Here is a 20,025-nt window from a genome sequence, read left to right as displayed (position 1 = left end):
ACCTGTTGCTATTTATCCTAGTATTTAAATTCTTTCCTTGGAAGAAATACCTTCCTGCAATATCACAAGCCATTAAACCACCATGTTAATGCAAAAACTGTTTCCTGGGGATAATAATATCCTGGCATCAGTATTGCTTGCATACTAGTGCTGGCTGCTAGTACAGTGGCAATGTTTTGCTTAGGCAAGCAATACCAGGAGAGGACCCTGTTTGCTAAAGCTGGCCATTGTAGATAAAAGCTTAAATCAGTAACTTTCAAAAGCTAGTTGCCTAAAATTCAGAGCCTTCGCTTATACCAAAGTCCTGGATAAATTATTTCGATGTCCTTTTGAAAGCAAGGTCAGTTATTTTAGTCCACTAATTAGGGTTTCAGTAGACAAGAGTTCAGCACTTCCTCGAGTTTCCCAGCGCAGGGCAATGTATCTCAGTCCTGAGCTGTGGAACATTTGTTTTTATAATTCAAGGCCCTTTCTAAATAGAAATCATCAGCTGGGCTGGACTGTTGAAGACAAGTCAATTTGCATCTTGGAGAAAGACACTGGTGTCCCTCCAGAATGTGAACTTAGATGGGAAGGAAACTCAGATCCCCAGGAAGGGCCACTTAGTGCTTTTGCTCCTCAGCACCTCCAGCCATCTGCAACGTATATTAGTTTGCCGGGTTTAGCAGGAGATGAGTGGTGGTCACAAACACCAGAGCTGAACAGTCTCATCCAGCTCCTACTCCAGATGCAAACTGGTTCCCACAGATACAACGCAAGAGAGGAGGAAGGACCACAGTGGTCATGCAGCTTCTCCGTGAACGCTGGCAACATCCTCTGGTTTCGACAGTAGTTATCACAAGAAAATATGTTTCTGCTTTGTCCTTTCCTGTGCATGACAAAAACAAACAAGATATTTGTTTCCCAAAAAGGAAATAGGTTCATTCTGGAATGCACTGGGCAGATCAGGTTCTTCTAAGTACTGAAGGATACATATGTGGGATTTCAACATTTTTAAGCCCTCCCAGGATATTTGTGCAATATTGTGTCAGTTACTGCACTGTTTTTGCAGCAAACAGTAGACCTGATGTAAGGAAACCTGGCCTCATTTGTGCTGTTAATGTAGTCTTTCTTAGAAGCAGAAGCTATTTGCAAGATTATCATTTCCCTCACAGACACTATTTTTAATTGGGGAAGAGTTCTCTCAGAGGAGTAATAGTCTTACTTCTGTTCACATCTGTGCGGTATTTTCCTGATCAGGAGATCAAGAGAAAGGGGATCTGAGCAACTGCTTCTCTAAGTAATAATGAACAGAGAGCTGTGCAGTAAATCATAATGTGCAATAATATAAAAAACAAAATTTGGCTGGAGATTAATGACTGGAGTGGGACTTACTGAATTAAATTGGATCAGATGTTCCCTGGAAAAAATCTGAGTTAGCTTCACAGTGCTCTATGGTTTTGGTTTTGTTTTTCACAAAGGAAGATTTAACTTGATTGTTTTGTAACTGCTAACAATTCCTAGGCCTTGCAGAGTCGTCTTAGGAGCCTGCAGGAGAGGATAGGCGCTGGCTGGAAATCCTGGTCCCGCTCAGGCAGAGGAGGGAACTGAACATGAAGCCTCCCCAACACACAATGCCGCTAACTGCTCGAGTGTTACGGGGCACATTGCTTTTTTACAAGATATGAAGGGCTGACTTTAGTTCCCACCTCCAGGGGCAGATTCATGATTACAGGTCTGCTACAGAGACGGATCGCCCTGACTTCTCAAAGGCTGTGACCAAAGCCCAGTTGCACCTCCCGTGTTTCTTGTTAGGTGGTTTAGGTGCCTCCTTCTTACCGTGTCTTCTTCTGTGAACCCACTTTTAAATGTCTAGCCTTCTGGATGTTGGCTAAGAGACATCTGGGCAGCTGACTCAGGCTTTTGAATTTTCCCAGGGACTAAGGCACCCGAAACCTACACTTGGCTTGGAGTTTCAGTGCCAGATTTGCTTGTGACTCCAACCTCCAGCAGCAAAACATTTATGCTTCTAGGACTGTTCACTGAAGAAACCAACTTAAAACTGTAAACCAGAGACAGGGACTGACATTTCCCGTTGGTGTTGGTGGTTTTTCTAATCAGAGATGTCTCAGGTTTTGTCAAGATCCAGGCTCAGTTCATGAATATATCAGAGGAAGGAAACCAAAGCTGCATAAATTACCACCGATTGTGCTAGAGATACCAAAACCCTTTCCCCTTTTAATTAATTTTATTTGCCAAACTGAAAGTGAAACAGATCCATAATTTGACAGATAAAAAGGCCCACCTTGGTAGGTGTGATGCTGAAGGTAATGCACACATCTCCTTCTCACCTGCTCTCAGGCACCTGGCAGCTCTGCAGCAGTGAGTTTAGTGACTTTGCCTTATTAACTCAGTTTCCTTAGGCTTTTGTAAAAAATGGACTTCACAACAGTTGCCTAGAGCCAGAAGAAGAGCAAGGCTACGTTATTAAAATCCAGAATGCAATACCATTTTAAAATTCATCAAAATGCTCAGAACAAATTCTCCAGAGATTGGGGGCTTAGTCATCCCAGGTTTCTCCAGCTCATTTAGATAATTGCCCCTTGAAATAGTTATCTTTTCTTTTTTTTCTCTCTCTTTTTTTAACACTGGCACTTGGCAAGTATTCACTGAGCAGGCAGCTCAGCTCCACAGCTGCAGAAGGGCAGAAGAAACTTCAAGATTCCCACCATGCATATCTCTACTTTCTATAACATGAGCCAACCGCATCTGAGTGCATCCAAAATAGTTATCTCACTGTCACTTGCTGAGATATTAGCAACTCATTAGTCAGTTTAACTAATTATTACATTAGTAAAATTCATTTATTTGTGATTTATTAAATAATAGGAGACATTTAGGGAGTTATTATTTTTAACTACCATCAGGGTATGGACACAGTCAGTCTCAATGCTTTCCCACCCTCTTCAAAACCATATGATTTGACTGCTTCTGTCTCAGCATAAATTCATGTTGTCACCAAGAAAGGCAGTCCAAGTACCGTCATGTGAACTTGATCAGGAAACTGATAAAATGAAACTGAAAAAAAGAAGGTTATTTTTTCAGCTGCATCATTCTTCTCTTGGTAAAAATATAAAACTTATATTATAACATATAATTTTATTGTATTTTATTTCTGTAACTTCTACTATCCAAGAAAATCTAAAAATCATTACACACAATCATTACGAAGAAGTGTGGCCTGCAGGTGGAGGGAGGTGGTTCTCCCCCTCTACTCTGCTCTCATGAGACCCCATCTGGAGTACCCCATCCAGCTCTGGGGCCCCCAACATAAGGAAGACATGGACCTGCTCAAGTGGGTTCAGAGGAGGGCCGTGAAGATGATCAGGGGCTGGAGCACCTCTCCTATGAAGAAAAGCTGAGAGAGTTGGGGTTGTTCAGCCTGGAGAAGAGAAGGCTCCAGGGAGACCTTCCAGCAGCCTCCCAGTACCAAAGGGGGCCTACAGGAAAGCTGGAGAAGGACTTTTTACAAGGGCATGTAGTGATAGGACAAGGGGTAATGGCATTAAACTAAAAAAGGGTAGATTTAGACTAGATGTAAGGAAGCAGTTCTTCACTGTGAGGGTGGTGAGGCACTGGAACAGGTTTCCCAGAGAAGCTGTGGATGCCCCATCCCTGGCAGTGCTCAAGGCCAGGCTGGATGGGGCTTTGAGCAACCTGTTCTAGTGGAAGGTGTCCCTGCCCATGGCAGGGGAGGAGGAGCTAGATGATCTTTAAGGTCCCTTCTAGATGATCTTTAAGGTCCCAAACCATTCTATGATTGTATGATTCCTATTAGATTACCAGTGGAAAGTATGTCCAAATCCACGATAGTGCACCAATAGGTATTTTTTTTTCTGGTCATTTCCATTAAAAGTTTCTTTTGTTTAAAATGTGTTTTCTTCCTCCTGGCTCCTCTTCTTGAATGTAGAATTAGAGATACAGTCATGTATCTGCCCACAGTATGGTTCAGGCAGAAATAATAAGGCCCTTCTGCAACACACTCAGGGCACGCAGCATCTTTGGGGTAGGTGTCTACCTTTGGGCTGGGCACCTTACTCTCTCTTTTAGTCAGTAGAATGAAAGAGATAGTTTAGGCTGTGATTCATCTGACCTTTGTAGACATCTACTTTAGTATCTCTACTTTAAACATCTACTTTTGCAGGATGGGGTGAGCTGCAACCTAGTTTTAGTTGTCTGTATTGACTATAGCATCAGTAACGAAAAAGGGACCCTGGGGTGGACAGCCCAGGCAAACACACTTTGTCAGTTACATCCTACTTTTAAGTCTAAAAGCTGAGTCAGAGCTCACTATAGTGGATGTAAAGAATCCCATTTACATGGGCTGAGTTTGGATCAAGCTTTAAAGGCTCTATTCTGTCACTTGGAGTTAATCTCATTTTTCTACGTAGATAGTATATACGATTTCAAAGAGCATGCTCGTGGATTTGGGCATGACTCGCTGTAGGGGCAGATACAGACATGACGAACAAAAGAAGAGAATATTTAGGAACATCTTTGTATTCCCGTATTGAGGTTTCTGTGTGCCTTGTATTTTGGGATATTTCGTAGACATGCTTTGATAGTTCCGCACTCAGCTGAAGGACAGGACGGCTAGCAGTATTACATCAGCCAAAATACATGGTATTTTCACAGGGCTGCTAAGTAGGAGAGTGGTACTGCTTGGTGCACGTCAAAGGCGAAGGCATGAAAAAAACATCACTTTGAAGGGCAGAGCAGTACAAGACGAGGCATTGGCAGAAGGCACCGTGGAGTAATCCTTGTGATCAAAGCCTAGCTCTGTATTTGAGACCCCAGAATGAAGATGAGCATGTCAGGCTTTGGTTTGCAGCAGAAGCCACGAGGTCTCAAGCACAGAGCCAGGCTTTGATCATAAGGATATACAGGCATCCTACAAATATGTATGAAATATATTCATTAACTTCCGTGAGGTGTTCAGACACAAGGACAATGCAAGACCTTATTAGTGCCTGACTAATCAACGAAGGCTACAAGCAGGAGGTGTGCCGCTTGTTTTGCTTGAGAGCTGCCAACACAGAGTACAAAAGCTGCTGTAGGAAGGACATGGAAGGTTCAGATACACCAGACTATTCTTGTAGTGACAAGTCGATCTTCAATATGGCTCCACCAGGTTTAGTTTCTAATTTCTATAATGACTCCTTTCTAAAAATACATCCAGCAAATGGTTGATTTTGAATTCAGCCCACAATCAGTGGCTATTGAGAGTAAGTCGGGTCGGTGACAAAAGGACTCGATGTCACATTCAGATTATGTTATTAATCTATTATTCATATACTATGTACAGGCTATTTTGCTATAGACTACGTACTGAGTAAATAATTAAGCAGTGACTAACCTTACAGAGAAGGTGGGAGGCAGTCTCGTGTTATTAGCCACTCACAGTCTTCAGAAGTGGATTGTAAGTAACTCAAAATCTTGGACTGTGGATGGCAGCCTTGTCATCAAATATAAAAAAATACCCTTGACGAGATCAGTGAAAGCTCTCCAGAGGTCTGAAGCTGGGCAGCAGACACTCTGATTAGCTGCTGCCTCCACAAAATGAAAATTCTTCCCTGAGCCCGAGAAACAGCCAATGGATATAGTCAGAAGTGATAAAAAGGTCACTCTTAAGTGGATACAAGGAGATTCAACTCACAATACCATCATCCTGAAGCCCTTAGACAAATAACAAAAGACAGGCTTCAAAGGCTAGAGAGTCCTTCAGTCTAAATACTTACACAAATCTCTTTGTCATATATCTGAGTCTTAAAGAAAATTCACCTTTGAATGAGACTGCAGGAAATTACCAAACAAGTACGCTTCAGCCCTCTGGCCCTCTATAACAATGTTCCGTAACATTGCATGGTGGAGATATACTACAAAACTGTTGAGTCTTAGAATTATCCTGTTTTGCAGCATGAATTCCTAAACCACATTTAAGCTGTCCTGTGCAACTATTCTGTAGCACTTGCATAGCCCATATATTCTACCATGATAATTTCATAATCATGTGATGATCATATCAGATGAGGGTGGAGGACTAATTTGCATTCTTACAGTAATGCATTTTCTTAAAACTAGATTTTTTTTAATCAGTTGTTGTTGCTAAGAGTACTGTTCAAGAAACTATCTGAATTTTTAAGTTGGTTTTCCATACATATTCAAACAAACACATGAGTATTTCAAGATGAATGGAAGAAAACTCACGCTTTGCCAATATATCTAAAAGTTCAGTGGAATGACCTGAGGATTAATAACCCTCTCAGCCTGACATCAATCCAGTGTAAAACACTGGAATGGCTAATTCCAGACACTATTCATAAAGAATCAGAGAAAAGTAATGCAATTCATTCCAATCAGAATGGAATTAAGGAAAATATATTTTATTTCAAGAAAGCTATCTTGATATTTTTTGAGGTTTTAAATTTTCCTGAAAAAAAAAATCTATACTATTGATGTAGTACTTATGAACTTTGGTAGAACTTCTGGTACCAAACAAAATTTTGATTAAGAAATTAGAGTTATCTGAAGTCATCACTGTAATTATTTAATAGACTAAAAACTGAGCAATTGACATTTCTCAGAAACCATTATAAATAGGGACTCATCATCAAGAGGATGTCAGTCAGCTCTTCAGGGTCACTCCTGGGCTCTATGCTGGGTTAGTACAACTCAGTAGATGACTTTTCCATTATTATTTCTTTCAGGACTCAGCTTGTGCCTATAAGCATGCTAGCATTTTGATGTCGTATTTTTACGGAAGCACTGAAAACACATACAGCTAATGCATGAGGTCAGGATGGAGCTTCTATTGCTTAGGACATACCAAAATCGAGTCTGAGGTGACTTGTCCACAGACAAATATCCTCAGATTTGCTTCACTGAAGTTTGTTAGACCACATCCTAATACTGTTATCCAAATCATGGATTAGGGTGAAGCCAAAGAACATATGTTTGTCACATCCTGTTTGGATGATACCAACATAGACACAAACAGAACAAGCAGATTTTGGCACAAATGAAAGACTTTTTCTTTCATCTCACAGTTGTTCAAGAACATGTCAGTTATCACATGGACTGAGTAATTTAATTCTATATTTTGCCCATGAAAATAGTTTCAGTAGCCTTTGCAAAATGTGATTTTGAAGACAATCTTTACATTTGTAAGATACACTTTTCAACAGAATATAGAGCAATGACTTTATTCCCTGTAGTTCAAATAACCAGCTTAATTTTTTCATTTGCAGGAAATGAGATTTTTTTTCTACCTGCTTTATTTTAAAACTTCTTGGGATATAAAAGCTTTCTGCTCAGTCATTAGCTGTAAATGGCAGAATGAAGCAGTACCCTACAGCATTTCCAGATGAAGTAGTCTGTTTATACAGAAAGCACAAGAGCTATAATTACTACATGATCACATTTGTATATCGAGGTCAGAATTCTGTGATTCACGCTATTGTTTGGACATAAAGGGAGTTGATTTTCAGCATTGTGGTGTACAACTACTATTATTGTTACATCAGTGACTGTAGAAACAATATTAACTTCTGCTTGTTTGAGTTTTTCTAGTTAGGTTAACTCCAGTTCAGGCATACATGGAAACTGGCTGGTTAATATTTGTCCTAAAATATTCATTAGACATGCAAAATATATGTTTATATTATTGTTGTTCAGGTTGTGTATTCTATTATGAAAGCAAAACAATCCTCCAAAGCAAAAAGCAAACTAAAATAGGTCATTAAATGACTTACGCATGAAATCACACAGAGTTTAAGCAATATCAAATGCAGGTAATTAAAGAGAGTAAAAATATTTCCTGATCTTTTTCTGTCCTCTAAAAAATCCCTGCACAAGATTTTCTTCTTGACTATTATCCATTACATTGGCAATTTCCTGAGAATCCATTGGCTTTCTACACTATTTAACCAGTTCTAAAAGCTTAAAAATATAGGGATTCAACTCGTTATATGTGTTAATTAAAAGCTAGGATTAGTCAAGCACTTAGATTGTACCAATTAATTCAATATGATTGTAAGTATTTATAATCAGGCACAAGAACAAACGCTTTCCTCATCTGAGGACTAAGAATCTGCTATTGTATTATTGTATTGTATTCAATTGTCACCCAGCTGCCATTAATGTCACCCTGTTCTCAGTTAGGCCTCTTTCTTACTTAAGTCCCAACTAGTCTTTCTCTTTTCAGGTGTAGGTGTCCCTATGTAACAAGCCATCATAGTTCCCCAGGTTTTCATTGTTCTCTATCTGTTCTGGGGTTTTATATTTCCTATTCATTCCCTGCTCCCACTCACATACTGTCATAGATAAGGACTTTACATAAATCTGATAGTGTTACCTTCACATTGCCAAGGATGGCTGGGAAGCAGCGTTTTTTCTTTTTTGATCTCAGGGAGAAACAGAGTCAAGATGCCCTCTTGACACAGTCCAAATTCTACTGCTGTCCTTGGGACGAGAGTTTCATAAAAGCTGTATTTAGCCTCAAAAGACTCTACCCAGACGATACAATTGCATGGGCATAAGGCCTGAGGAATTTGCCATCTGAATGATGCTCTAATAACTTGTCCAAGGTTACTGAGTCGGGGGTTGAACCCACATGAGCTTATTCAGCACTGGGCCACCTTTCTTCTCTCTAGGGAACCACATCTATTTCCTTCTCAGTGTTGTTTCTCATCAATCAATCCTTATAACATCAACCAACTTGATTGCTTTATAAATATTTTTCTGGATTTCTTTCATATTTCACTTTATTTGCTGGTTGCTGTAGTACTGAGAGGCCTAGAAATGAGTAGGAGACCTACAAAGGGAATGTAATCATCCTGAACCACTGAGATCTAACCACAACTGCTGGTAACGCTGCCTATAGCAAATGGGTAATTAAGTAATGTTCAGTAGATTATTGCAGGTGTAAGGAGATTCTGTGACTTTTTGGACTTACGAAAAAATAAATTACCATCAATTCAAAACATAACCTAATGTAAATCATCGTTACTTGTGAACTTAGGTCATCACTCCATTTAGAAACCAATGAGCCATAATATATTTTTTTTCTTTTTGCTTTGATTTGAATAGCATAAACCTATAATCATGAAGGTGACTGTTTTGCCTAAAAAGATGGATAATATCATTAAAAGGAACAGATGTGCTGGAAAGTTAAACAACAAGCAGACATGTCATCATGGGTTGAGTCAGATCCAGGGTTGCCAGTGGCTATGGTCTTGTTGACGGTGGTACTTGGTTGTCTACTGGTGGAGGCCCTTCCCAGTCCCCAAAAAACAGTGTAGTGCCCAGGTCTTCTTCTAACACCTTTTTCCTCCATGTAACATAATATTCAAGCATAATATTCTTGGCTTAAGGTACATACTTCCCCTCTTACATCCTTGTCTTCATATCAAGGGCACACCTCTCCCTTATGGACAGAGCCCATAACCATTTCTTTTCCCAGGCTGCCAAGCGGGTGGTACCTGGTAGAATCTCAGATGCTTTCCAGCCAGTACGTAAAAATCTGAAATCTGCTGGTTAAAGAGATGTGTAGTCCTCCTAATGGCAAAAGAGCTCTTGACAACATCACTTGAAAGTATCCTAAAGGCTCAGAAACAGAAGGCAAAAGAGATACAGTAACATCCCATCCAAAAACTTATGTCGCAATTTTTAATTGAATCCCATGTGTCTTGGAGACAGGGATTATTCTATGTTATTTTTAATGTTAAGGGTTGGCAGACCTCCAGACCCACATGACATATTTGGAAACATAAAACAAACACGACAAACCCCATAAACAAACTACAGCAGTCTCTGGGGAAATAGGTCAACAGAAGTAACAAGACTTCTCTTAAAAGAGAAGGGGAAAAAAACCCCCAACTTATAGAAGAGGAGATGTGCTTTTCCTCATGGAATCAAGTGGTCTGCTCAAATGGAAATAGGCAGACTAGCTAAGCAAAGGGTGTGATCTGCAGGTGACCTCCCTCCAACTCCCCTTCTGCCTTGGTCCCTCTGTTCCATCCCAGTCTCATCCTTATGGGTCCTTGTCACATCTCCCATTCTGCCAACCTACCCAGTCCACATCTCTGTGTCTCATGTGGCTTGTCCCAGCCTCCTTGCTTCACAAGCTCATCTTTAAAAGCAGTGGCTTCTGGGTACTATTCTCCTTCCCAGCACCGATATCTGGCCCAAACGCCTGGTCAATCTTTTTCCACCTTGTCCTTTTGGACCTACCATGGAGATCAGCTCAGCAGGTCTCAAAGTGAAAGGTACGTCCCAGTCCTTCCCACCTCGTCCAGAGGCTCTGCCGAGTCTCTATCACCTTCCGTCCCCCGCAGCAACGCAAGTCTTAAACTGGAAATAGTATGCAATATAATGGTGGAGAGGTCTGATGAAAAACTGTGAAACCACTTGTCCATGTCCTGGTTTGACTGTCTCCCCACACCCTCCTCCCCTCTCCTGCACGCAGGATTCCTCCCCATCAGGCCACTTCTTGCTCCCAGTCTCTTTATCCTTCAAATCCTATCTCCATCTTCCAAAAAAGATCAGTCTGGTGCATACACCTGACATGGAAATTTTCAGCCTGAATGGTTAGACTGAAGTTATATCTGAAAACAGGGTCTTCTGAAGTGTCAGGCAACTGGGACAGGCGACGTTACCAGCTCTGCATTCAGTGCAGCTGAGTGAGTAGTTGCCACATTGAGTTAGACAGAGAGTTTTCCCAGTCAGCTAAATGAAGCGCTCCTATAGCAATTTCTAACAAGGTGTTCTCTTCAGGCGATTCCTGAAGGATCTGTTTACCACAATGAAATTCACATTATCAAATGCAGTAATCAAATAACTTATGATAAATTGCCATCACTGAACAATTCATAGGCATTGTTTCAAACTGACTGAATAATCTTGTCAGTCCCATAGCTTTGGTCAGTTTTACTTATTTGATCTTTTCTCCTCTTCTAGGTAGGTTTCTGGTCGTGACAGATGAGACATGAGATCTTCAGCTTCCAGGCTTTCAAGTTTTTCTTCAAGAGATTCACTATGGAATCGGTAAGAAGAAAGACGTAAATATAAATTACTGTTTTTAAAAAGGCAGACCAGAATCTATGAAAAATAAGCCTAAAAGAAATTGGTTTTATCAATCGCAATACCTGCCAGTGGGTTTTTTCTCGGCTTAAGGCCACTTTGGACATTACTACAGTGGGTGTTTTTCAGAAAATGACTAAACTATTGATCCTTCCAAGGATCAAAAATTCCAATAAATCAGTAAATCCTTACAAAACATTGACTGCCTGGGCATGTACTGAACAAACACCAACATTTATTATGTATTTTGCTTTGCTTTCATAGATTTCAAAGCTGAATGAGGGGGGCAGGGTATAAAAAGGACACTTTCTGTAACTCATTTCAACTCATCTAGATCTTGTAACTGATGTTGTTTTAACTTTGAAAACAACAAATCTCTGAGATCAGTCTGAAAAATCTATGGCAAGATTTGTGCGGGGGCTTGAAAGAGGAGGGACTCTCTTCTCGTGATGTAAAGTGCTGAATAGCGCACAGTTGTCTAAATATGCTTTTGTTTATTCAGTCTCTGGATGGTGAGCGCTCTTGTTTTAAAGTTTTTACTGTGTTTCATTGAACCACTAAAAGCTACATTTGGATTGCCTGACTTGAACCCCCTACAACAACATTATTGACGGTTAAGGCTGAAGTTTTATTTCTACCTGGTGCGCTGGCTGGAGCTATCCTGGCGCAGGTCACTGCTCCCTGCCTGGCCATCGCAGCAGTGCGGGACTTCCATCTTTTCTTCTTCCCTGGGGAAACCGTTGACCATATTGCACCCCAGCCCAGCCAAGAAGGGTGAATAAATGCTGCTGATCTTCTGAAAAATCAAATAAATCTTCCTTTGGTGCATTTGCTTTGCCACATGGCTACACATATTTTTCCTTTTTAAGTCCATGCTGCCTTAAATAAGCAAGAGTTCAGAAGTCGGACAATCATCTTTTGAAAAATATGAAACTATGAATCTGGATATTCTTATTTGATTTTGAAACAGCACTTAAGTTTTTATGTCCTACTGCCCCTATATATTGTTGGAGGAATAAAACAAAACACAGCCACCAACAAGCAAATAAGTAGTGGTAAGATCACCGAAATTAATGAAACCTGATTCCCTATGGATTTGTGTCTTGACTGCAGCTCCTGAGGAGGTGTGAACTATCAGTGAAACTTTTCCCATGATCAGGACACTTATAGGATCTTTCTCCTATACCAATTATCTTGATAAAGAACAAGATGAGGGTGAGCTTTTTCTATCCATCGGGGCAATAAACATCTTTTTGCTCTGGTCATTTTTATTTTCCCACAAAACTTCTAGGAACTGAAGAATTTTGACACCTTTCCTGCCCCCATATCAAATTTGCTGGGATCAGCAACGCATTAAAAAAATCATTAGAGGCAGGACAGAGGAGCAGATGATCACCCTCTACCATAGTCAATGGAAAGCCAGTGAACTTAGGAAGCAGCAAGCTCTATTTCAGTGATTAAAAGTAGAAGCAAATGAGTAGGAGAGGGGCTGCTGTGATGGACTTCTAGACTAAAATTCTGAACTTCTTTATTTCATTTAGCACCATGTGAACACTGACTCAACGGAGACTAGGTCCACACAGCAAGACCAGTTTCCAAAAGTTTCCAGATGGTTTTCTGCTGTCTTGGGTTTTAACAGAACCCAACAACTACAACATTCAAACATCTACTTTAATAAAACATTCAGGCCCTGATTTTAAATTTGAGTAATTTTTGCTTGATGACAAGCCTTTGAGCATTAAAGCAGATATGCCTCAAATTATTTCAGGTCTTATGTATTGTTAAACATATTGATTTCCTTAATAAACAAACAGACAAACAAACCCCCAAAATAAACACACACCCGCTCCCCCATCAAAACCCAAAAGACATCACTCCTGAATTGAAAATTTTCTATGCTAGGTTCAAGTCTAGAGTCTGGCCAAGTGATGCATCATTGAGAACAGAGACTTATATAAGGGAAATGCAGATGTGCTAGTAAGTTCAGTGGTTGCAAGGGCCTTTTTTATAACATCCAACACCTGCAGATTTATTTCCAGCATTTCTCTAACGAGACGCTATTTAGGAAATTAAGAAATGAAGTATGCCCAGTCAAAATTATAAGCCAGCTTTTGAACTTCAACTCAGTAGGCCCATACACGTGCATGTCTGCAAACCGTGTCTTAGAAAAGCTTGTGTAAAACCACAAATGATTTCTGTGTATCTGTTTAGCATGATGGGGACTCAGTCCCTCTTCTTCCTTCCACTAAATACTGCTTTAATGCTAAAAAATTCATAATACAGAGGGAAAAAAACCCTCACAAAACCAGACCCGTCTGCTTTATATATTCATATCATCAACACCTAGTAGAAAGAAACCCTTTCATTTGCCTGCCAATCCTTTTTGTCTATCCAATAAAATGCTGATGAAATTGTTAGGCCTGAGAGCCCTTCTCAACTTTCAGCTATTTTCTGAAACTCTTACAGTAAAACCTGTAATAAAAATACTTAGTTCTGATATAGCACTACTCAGCTGGAAAAGCCCAGTGTGCCTTCACCTAGAAAAATAAATGTAATTGTCTGCATTGCACAGATAGAGAAATGATGTACACAGAGATCAAATGCCATGTCATAGCCATGACAGCAGCTCAAGGACATGATCCCAGGTCTACAGAGCCTTTATTTCATTCTCAGTCTGCTTCCCAGGTTCATTTTGGCCTGAATCTCCAGTTTCACTGCAGGCAAGACGCATGCTGCCATCAGCATGCATTTAGCAGCTTAGGTAGAACCAGAGATGTGCCTGGATAATGACACAGCCATATCGTTTCCAGAGGGAAAGAGAAAATATTGAAATGTTTGCAGTGCGGGTTGAGGCTTTATTTCATTCTCTTTTTATTTTGGAGAGCCTGCTATGCCAGCTGCCCTGCAACATGTTCATTTCTGCAGTATCACACTCTGATTTTAGTCATTGCTATTTCTCATATTAAAACAAAAAAATGTATTCAGCTACGATTCCTGCTTTGGAAAGACTCATTTCTCTTGTTTCAGTCACAGAGTACCCCTTCATGATATACTGCTTTGCCTCGTGCTTTGCAATCCCGCTAGCATGGCCTGCTGTTGTGCTAATGTGTCTGCTGTGCCCTTCCCAACAATCCTCCAAGGAACCGCTCAGGGTCACGAATGCAAGGATAACCACGCACAGGTTTCCTCCGCGTGGGTCCTCACCCTCACCGACACGGTGGTGGTGGGTGCTGCTGGGGGAGCAGCTCCCGTGGGGTCGGCAGTCCTGGCGTGGCTGTCTCCGTGAGCAAGGGGCAGGCAAGGGTTAAATTTGCCAGAGGCTGCACCGATAGCATTCATAAGAGTTTGGTATCTTTGGAGTCTCCAAAACACAGTCCTTACAGGAGAATATACTGCTGGGTTTTTATATTCTGTAGTTTTAAGGGCTCTATTTGAATCTGATTTTTCCCAACACACGCAGTATTACAATTCCTATGAACCGAAGTAAGGTTTCTGAAATGAGCATCCCTAACAAAAAACCCGTGTGCAATAAAAATACCAAATTCAGCACACCTGCAACAAAAAAAAGAGCATGCCTTCCCTGTCCTTAGCCTGCTGCCTCTTGCTGCTGGTGAGCATTTTGCCGTTTTTCTCTTTGGAGGATGCAGAGGTTGCAGGGGAACAGCCCGTTGCTTGTTGTTGTTACTGTGAGCCTGGAATGCCATTACGTGTTTGTCTGCATGACTCTTGATCTTGCATGACAAAACCAAAAAACAAAGGCAAAACTGAATCAGCAGATTAGTCAGCTTAATCTTGTGTAACTCAATGCTGCACTTCATTTTCAGTGCTGTTATTTTCAGCTGTCCTTTCAAATGGCTATTTGAGCTCACCTATCGTTTAGTCATGCTCCTTGCACAGGACATTCAAGTAAATAAGATGCAGAATTCAGTGGTACCGTTCAGTGGTATGTTTCCGAAGTTTTGATTTAATCTTTTTCATTTGGTACATATAGCGTTAAAAATGCAAGATCTTAATGTTACCAAAATGTCATTTATAATGAGAACACAATGGGTTCTCTTTTTGCTATCATATTAATATTGAAAAAATGCAAAAAGAACCTTTTGTTTAAGCCACTATTCCTAGTGCTAAAAGGCCTTTAAACTAATACTGTGGTTTCTGAGAGTTGCTTATGTTTTTTTATCTAATTTTAAATACCAAATGAAGACAAATGCTCAGAGATGCCAGTATTAAAATTGAAATCAGCTGATCCTTGTATTCAAAACAGTCACAGCAGCAACAGAAATTGTTGATGCAGTTCATGTAGTCCATAAGCCATATTGGTAGATACTGTCGCTTAAAAATACTGAATTGCAATCAGCATGTTTGCTGGATCTGGATTTTGGTTTTCTGCATGTACAGTGATATGATTTAAGTAAGAACGTTTTTCATTGACCGGAAAGTTACCTGACTATTCTGTCCTCATAAAACAATCATTTCAAAGACTTGTTTGCAAATGTCAAATCCCACAGCCTTCTTTCACAAGCAGAAACACTTTGCAGTTTACCATATAAGTTCCCTTCAAGCAAATTAGCACCAGTCACAATGTGTGATGTAGGCTTCAGTGTTTAAAATAGACTTTGCCTTTTCCTGTGAGTACATCATGCACTTATGCGATATTAAAAGTGTAAACATGCTGCAGGTTAAAATATGTGGTTGTTACATTTCATACAAGGCTCAGTCAGCCGACGGGACTGTCCTCCGAGAGGACACTGCTCCTGGAGGTGGAACTCCTCCTGACTAAACATTTCCCGCTGAAGTACAAAGCGATGATGTTATGTGTCCTTACATAAATGGGGCGGTTTTGTTTTTCAAAACAAAACTATGGGAGTTCCATTAACAAAAAAAAATTTACCGCATCTTGAGCACATGAGATACTCCAAAACCAAAAGCCAAACTCACCCTGCTGATATTGTTGATTTGAAGCTCCTTTTATCCGCTAAGCCCAACATTCAACTCAAATGAGAGGAGCTGATGTTCAGAAATTTTGTGGATATTCTAGTACTGATGGCCATAAATTTAAATAAGCATTTCCCATTAATTTTGTCAGAAGTTACCTGAAAATGGAATTACAGAAATGTAGCGACAGCAATTTACCACATAGACGTTTTCTCAGGGAATATGTAACCAACTTGATCGGGGATCAAATGCCATGGCTGCCTTGTGCCATACAGTGATCCCACACAGGGAGTTAGGATAGCAAGGAGGATGGGAAGTAATGCTGACTGCTGTGTTTAGCTGAAATGGATAAATGTAACACCAAACCACAAATTTATTCAGAATAGCAGCATAGTAGAGCAGCATAGCCTAAGGATATTTTCCTGATGAGTTTTAGCACGCCACTAGTTCTGTTGCTATTTGCTGCTGAGCTGGTGATACCCTCCATATTTGTGAAGATACTAAGGAGCATAAAAAGAACAACTATATAGTTTACTAACAATAGCATGCGTATTTCAATGATCTGATGTTTTAATTAGACACTATTCCCTGATCTACACCCCTTTTGTGAGCAGTATTAGCCAAGATGGGAACCTTGAAAGTAAAGAAATGCATGTATGTGTAAGCCCTTATTGGCAAAGTGGCCTCCTCTCTTTCGTACTTGGGGAGAAAGAAAACACAAACTTGACACGTGAGATCCTGGCATGACTATGTCTATACTAATCAAGAGGATTCATCTGCACAGTAGCCATGTGCACAGTGATTTCCTCCTTCAGCTAACAACTCACTTCACCGCCACCACTGACAGGTTGCAAATGGCCCTGGAGGCAGCTTGTCTGAGCATGCTTGACAGCATATTTGGTGCACAGCCAGGGACCTGGGTCAAGCTCGTTTCCAAAAACCAAGCGGCAGCCACGCCTGAGTTTGTATTCCTGAGCTCGTTCTCTATGCAAGCAGGCAAGCGTGGCCTCGGGGGTGGTCCCGGGGCTGCTTTCTGCGGGCAGCCTAATCGTATCCCGCGGGAGATCCGCCACCGGCTTCAGCACAGCCGAGGCGTTGATACCCTGAAGAGCTGACTTGGCGTGACTAGAGCGAGGCGGCCGAAAATACAGCCCTGCCTTCGGTCAGCAGGGCCACAGCCTCCTGTATCTGTCTCCTTATCTGTAGTGGAAAGATAATCTTGCTGTTCTCTACCTCACCACGGCGCGGTTTAAACGGTTAATTGCACTGACTACCCGAAGCGTTGTGCAAGTGCAACGTAGCGCTTCACCCCTGACACGTATCTGTAAGGTTTGAAAGTTCGCAACGATGACAACAGTCATCATCACCTGATGACTACCGCTCAGCTCTTGTGAATGAACTCATGATCTCAATCTAAATATGACTAGAGTACTATAAAATGAAAAACACCGTAGTTGCTGTTCAGCTTATTGCAAAACACCTGTGTTAGTAGTTTGTGCTGTGGTTGCTATGTTCCTTAGCCTCTCCCTAAGCATGGTGACTGTCACCGATATTGCAGAAATATTATCAGTTTGCTGCAATTAACTCTCCTGTTGGCAATCACAATAAAAAAGGCCAGGGAATCAGATGGATTTGGGGACTGAATCACTGGGTGGGATGGAAAGACAGCAGAGCTTCCTTGACTGCAATGCATCATCAGTAAGGAGTGGGCTTTCCAGGGCTGCTTGCACGCTCCTCACCCGGGCTAACTTGTCCCAGGACGGACACTGAGATGCATTTCACACCAGAATACCAAGAGGAGTGAGATAAGCATAACTTCTATTGGCAAGCCTCAGATGAGAAAAAGGCTGCGCAACAGCCTCCTCCCCCAGGATCTAGCACAAACGAAGATAGCGTTAGAGCAGACGCCGTGAAATATAACTTTCACACTCTGCTGATTATTCTTTGACATTTGTGAAGTGAAACAGTGATTTCAGTTAGTGACAACTTATAGGGAGGTGCATCTTATAAATTTAGAAGTGAATCTCAGATACTGATCGCAATTCAAAACAGGAAACGTGGTTAAATCTGAAATCCACTAAGAGCTATCTGAAACACTTATATAATTTGTCTAGTTTAAATGTAAGCACATTTTTACAAGCAAGTTGTAGCATTTATTTTTGATTAGCATCATATTAATTAACTAGTCTTGCTTCCAGGGAGTTTAAGTGAAGATAATCCAAGCCTAAAGAGGTCATGCCCATAGGGCTATTTTCTCTACTAGCATTTGTATAGGGGAAGAGGAAATGCTGCTTCAAAGCAGGGAAATTGAGCACCATACTCTCTTTAATAGAGTTAACAATTTCAGAACTGTCAAAACCCCTCGACTAATAGGCAATTATGATCAGTAGCTATTGGTCTTCCTTTTTCATCTTTAGGCCTTGTGCTCTTCTCTTTGTTTCCCAGTATTCTTCTGTATTCATTCTATTTTTTTAATCTATTTTATATTTTATTTGAAAAGATCATTTTTTTTTCCTGATGCGGAAACACAGAAGCTCAGCTACTGTTACTCTCTGCTATGCCTTCATTTCTGTCACTCTTCACTGCTCCAGTTTCCTTGGCCTGCCTCCTCCCTTTCTTTATCGAACAGGCTCTTCAATTCTGCAGTTTAAATTTTCTCTACATAGTATTAAAGAAATGATGTCTGCAGCAGTATGTCCGGCTTTTGTCCACACTCTTTGCGGTAGGATTTGTTCAGGATAGCAGACGAGGTTATTTCACGATCCAAAGACTAGTGCTCAAGCTCAGTAACTTCAGCCTGAAGAGGAACAATTCAACATTAACAGTGGGAGTACTCAATTAATTAAACCGGTTTACCCATCAATGCGACGGATTTATCCTCACTTGAAATCTGCTAGAGAGGGATCAGGTCTCCTTCCAACGTGAGCACCGCAGCTGACCCGCAGAGCGTAGGTCTGGCTCAGGATGGCGGTGTGACAGCCCATGATCGATCCTCTGCAGGAAATTTCAGGAGATGACCACAGAGGTCCTGTTTGGCCCTCGGGCCGTATCCCAGCCCCTCACCCCTCCGGTTTCCAAGCAGGCTAGGCACTCTGAAACAGCTCTTTCTGATGCCACCAACAGTTCTTTCCTGCCCCAACCCCCAGACAGTTCTTCACTCTCCTTTCCATGCTGCTTTTGATGCCACCAGCCATTTTTATCTTCTTGTTCTCTCTTCCTCCTCCACAGCTCTTGCGAACGCCATCCTCAATTGATTTTCTTCCTACCCCTCCAGTCGCTTCTTCACCGCTTCAATTTTTTTTCCGCCCAGATCCATTTTTTCAGTGCAACTCCCACGCGGTTCTTTTCTTGGCTTCCTCCTCCTCCTCCTCCTCCTCCTCTTGCCTACTCTACCTTCCAGAGTCTCATGACGTTTAACACTCATCTGTACGAGCCCGGAGCCTTTGTGCCGGAAAGCTGGATCACGTGAAGCAGCGGGAGCAGCGGCAATCACATGGCCAGATGGAGGGCTTCTGCACAGGCTCTGAAATCAAAGAAACGTGTTCAGGCAGGACCATTTCTCAGGAGTATTGGTCATATTTTTGCTGGCAGAACTGCACGCAAGTAATTTTTTTTATGGGTATACACAAATCAGGTATCTCCTTTTTATGCTTACTCAGGCTTCGCAGCCTTTTGTTGGCATTTTCAACTATTTTTGAGTTGTACAGGCATTTCATTAGAATTACGTAAAAGCCCATGTAAAAGCCTAAGCACGTTGTAACACAGGAGTAGGTGCTTATGTACAGAACATTAAAACCTTTGAAATGGATATATCCATGTAATATTGCTCATTTTCAGTTGTTCAGATTTGAGACTATTTACCACTCCTGGATTTCCCAGCTTCTGGGGAGAGAATCCCAAATACAAAGAGAAGGAAAACACATAGTACGACTAAACAAATCAGACGGAAACAGCAGATGACCATAATTGCTT

The 20,025-nt window shown here is 41.1% G+C and overlaps 1 protein-coding gene across 2 annotated transcripts in view; it reads left to right on the top strand.

The window, feature by feature from the left end:
* ASAP1 (ArfGAP with SH3 domain, ankyrin repeat and PH domain 1) overlaps positions 1 to 20,025 on the top strand; it is a 161,401-nt gene that overhangs the window by 8,909 nt on the left and 132,467 nt on the right. For both annotated transcript variants that reach the window (XM_049827698.1, XM_049827688.1), the window contains exon 2: positions 10,996 to 11,082. In XM_049827698.1, coding sequence (XP_049683655.1) covers positions 11,024 to 11,082 — 59 coding nt within the window. In that variant the 5' untranslated portion in view covers positions 10,996 to 11,023. The remainder of the gene's footprint in view (positions 1 to 10,995; positions 11,083 to 20,025) is intronic.

This window comes from Accipiter gentilis, chromosome 2 (genome assembly GCF_929443795.1).
Source record: "Accipiter gentilis chromosome 2, bAccGen1.1, whole genome shotgun sequence".
Taxonomy (NCBI): domain Eukaryota; kingdom Metazoa; phylum Chordata; class Aves; order Accipitriformes; family Accipitridae; genus Astur; species Astur gentilis.
The sequence above is the reverse complement of the archived record's forward strand: the minus strand, read 5'-3'. Positions and strand labels throughout refer to the sequence as shown.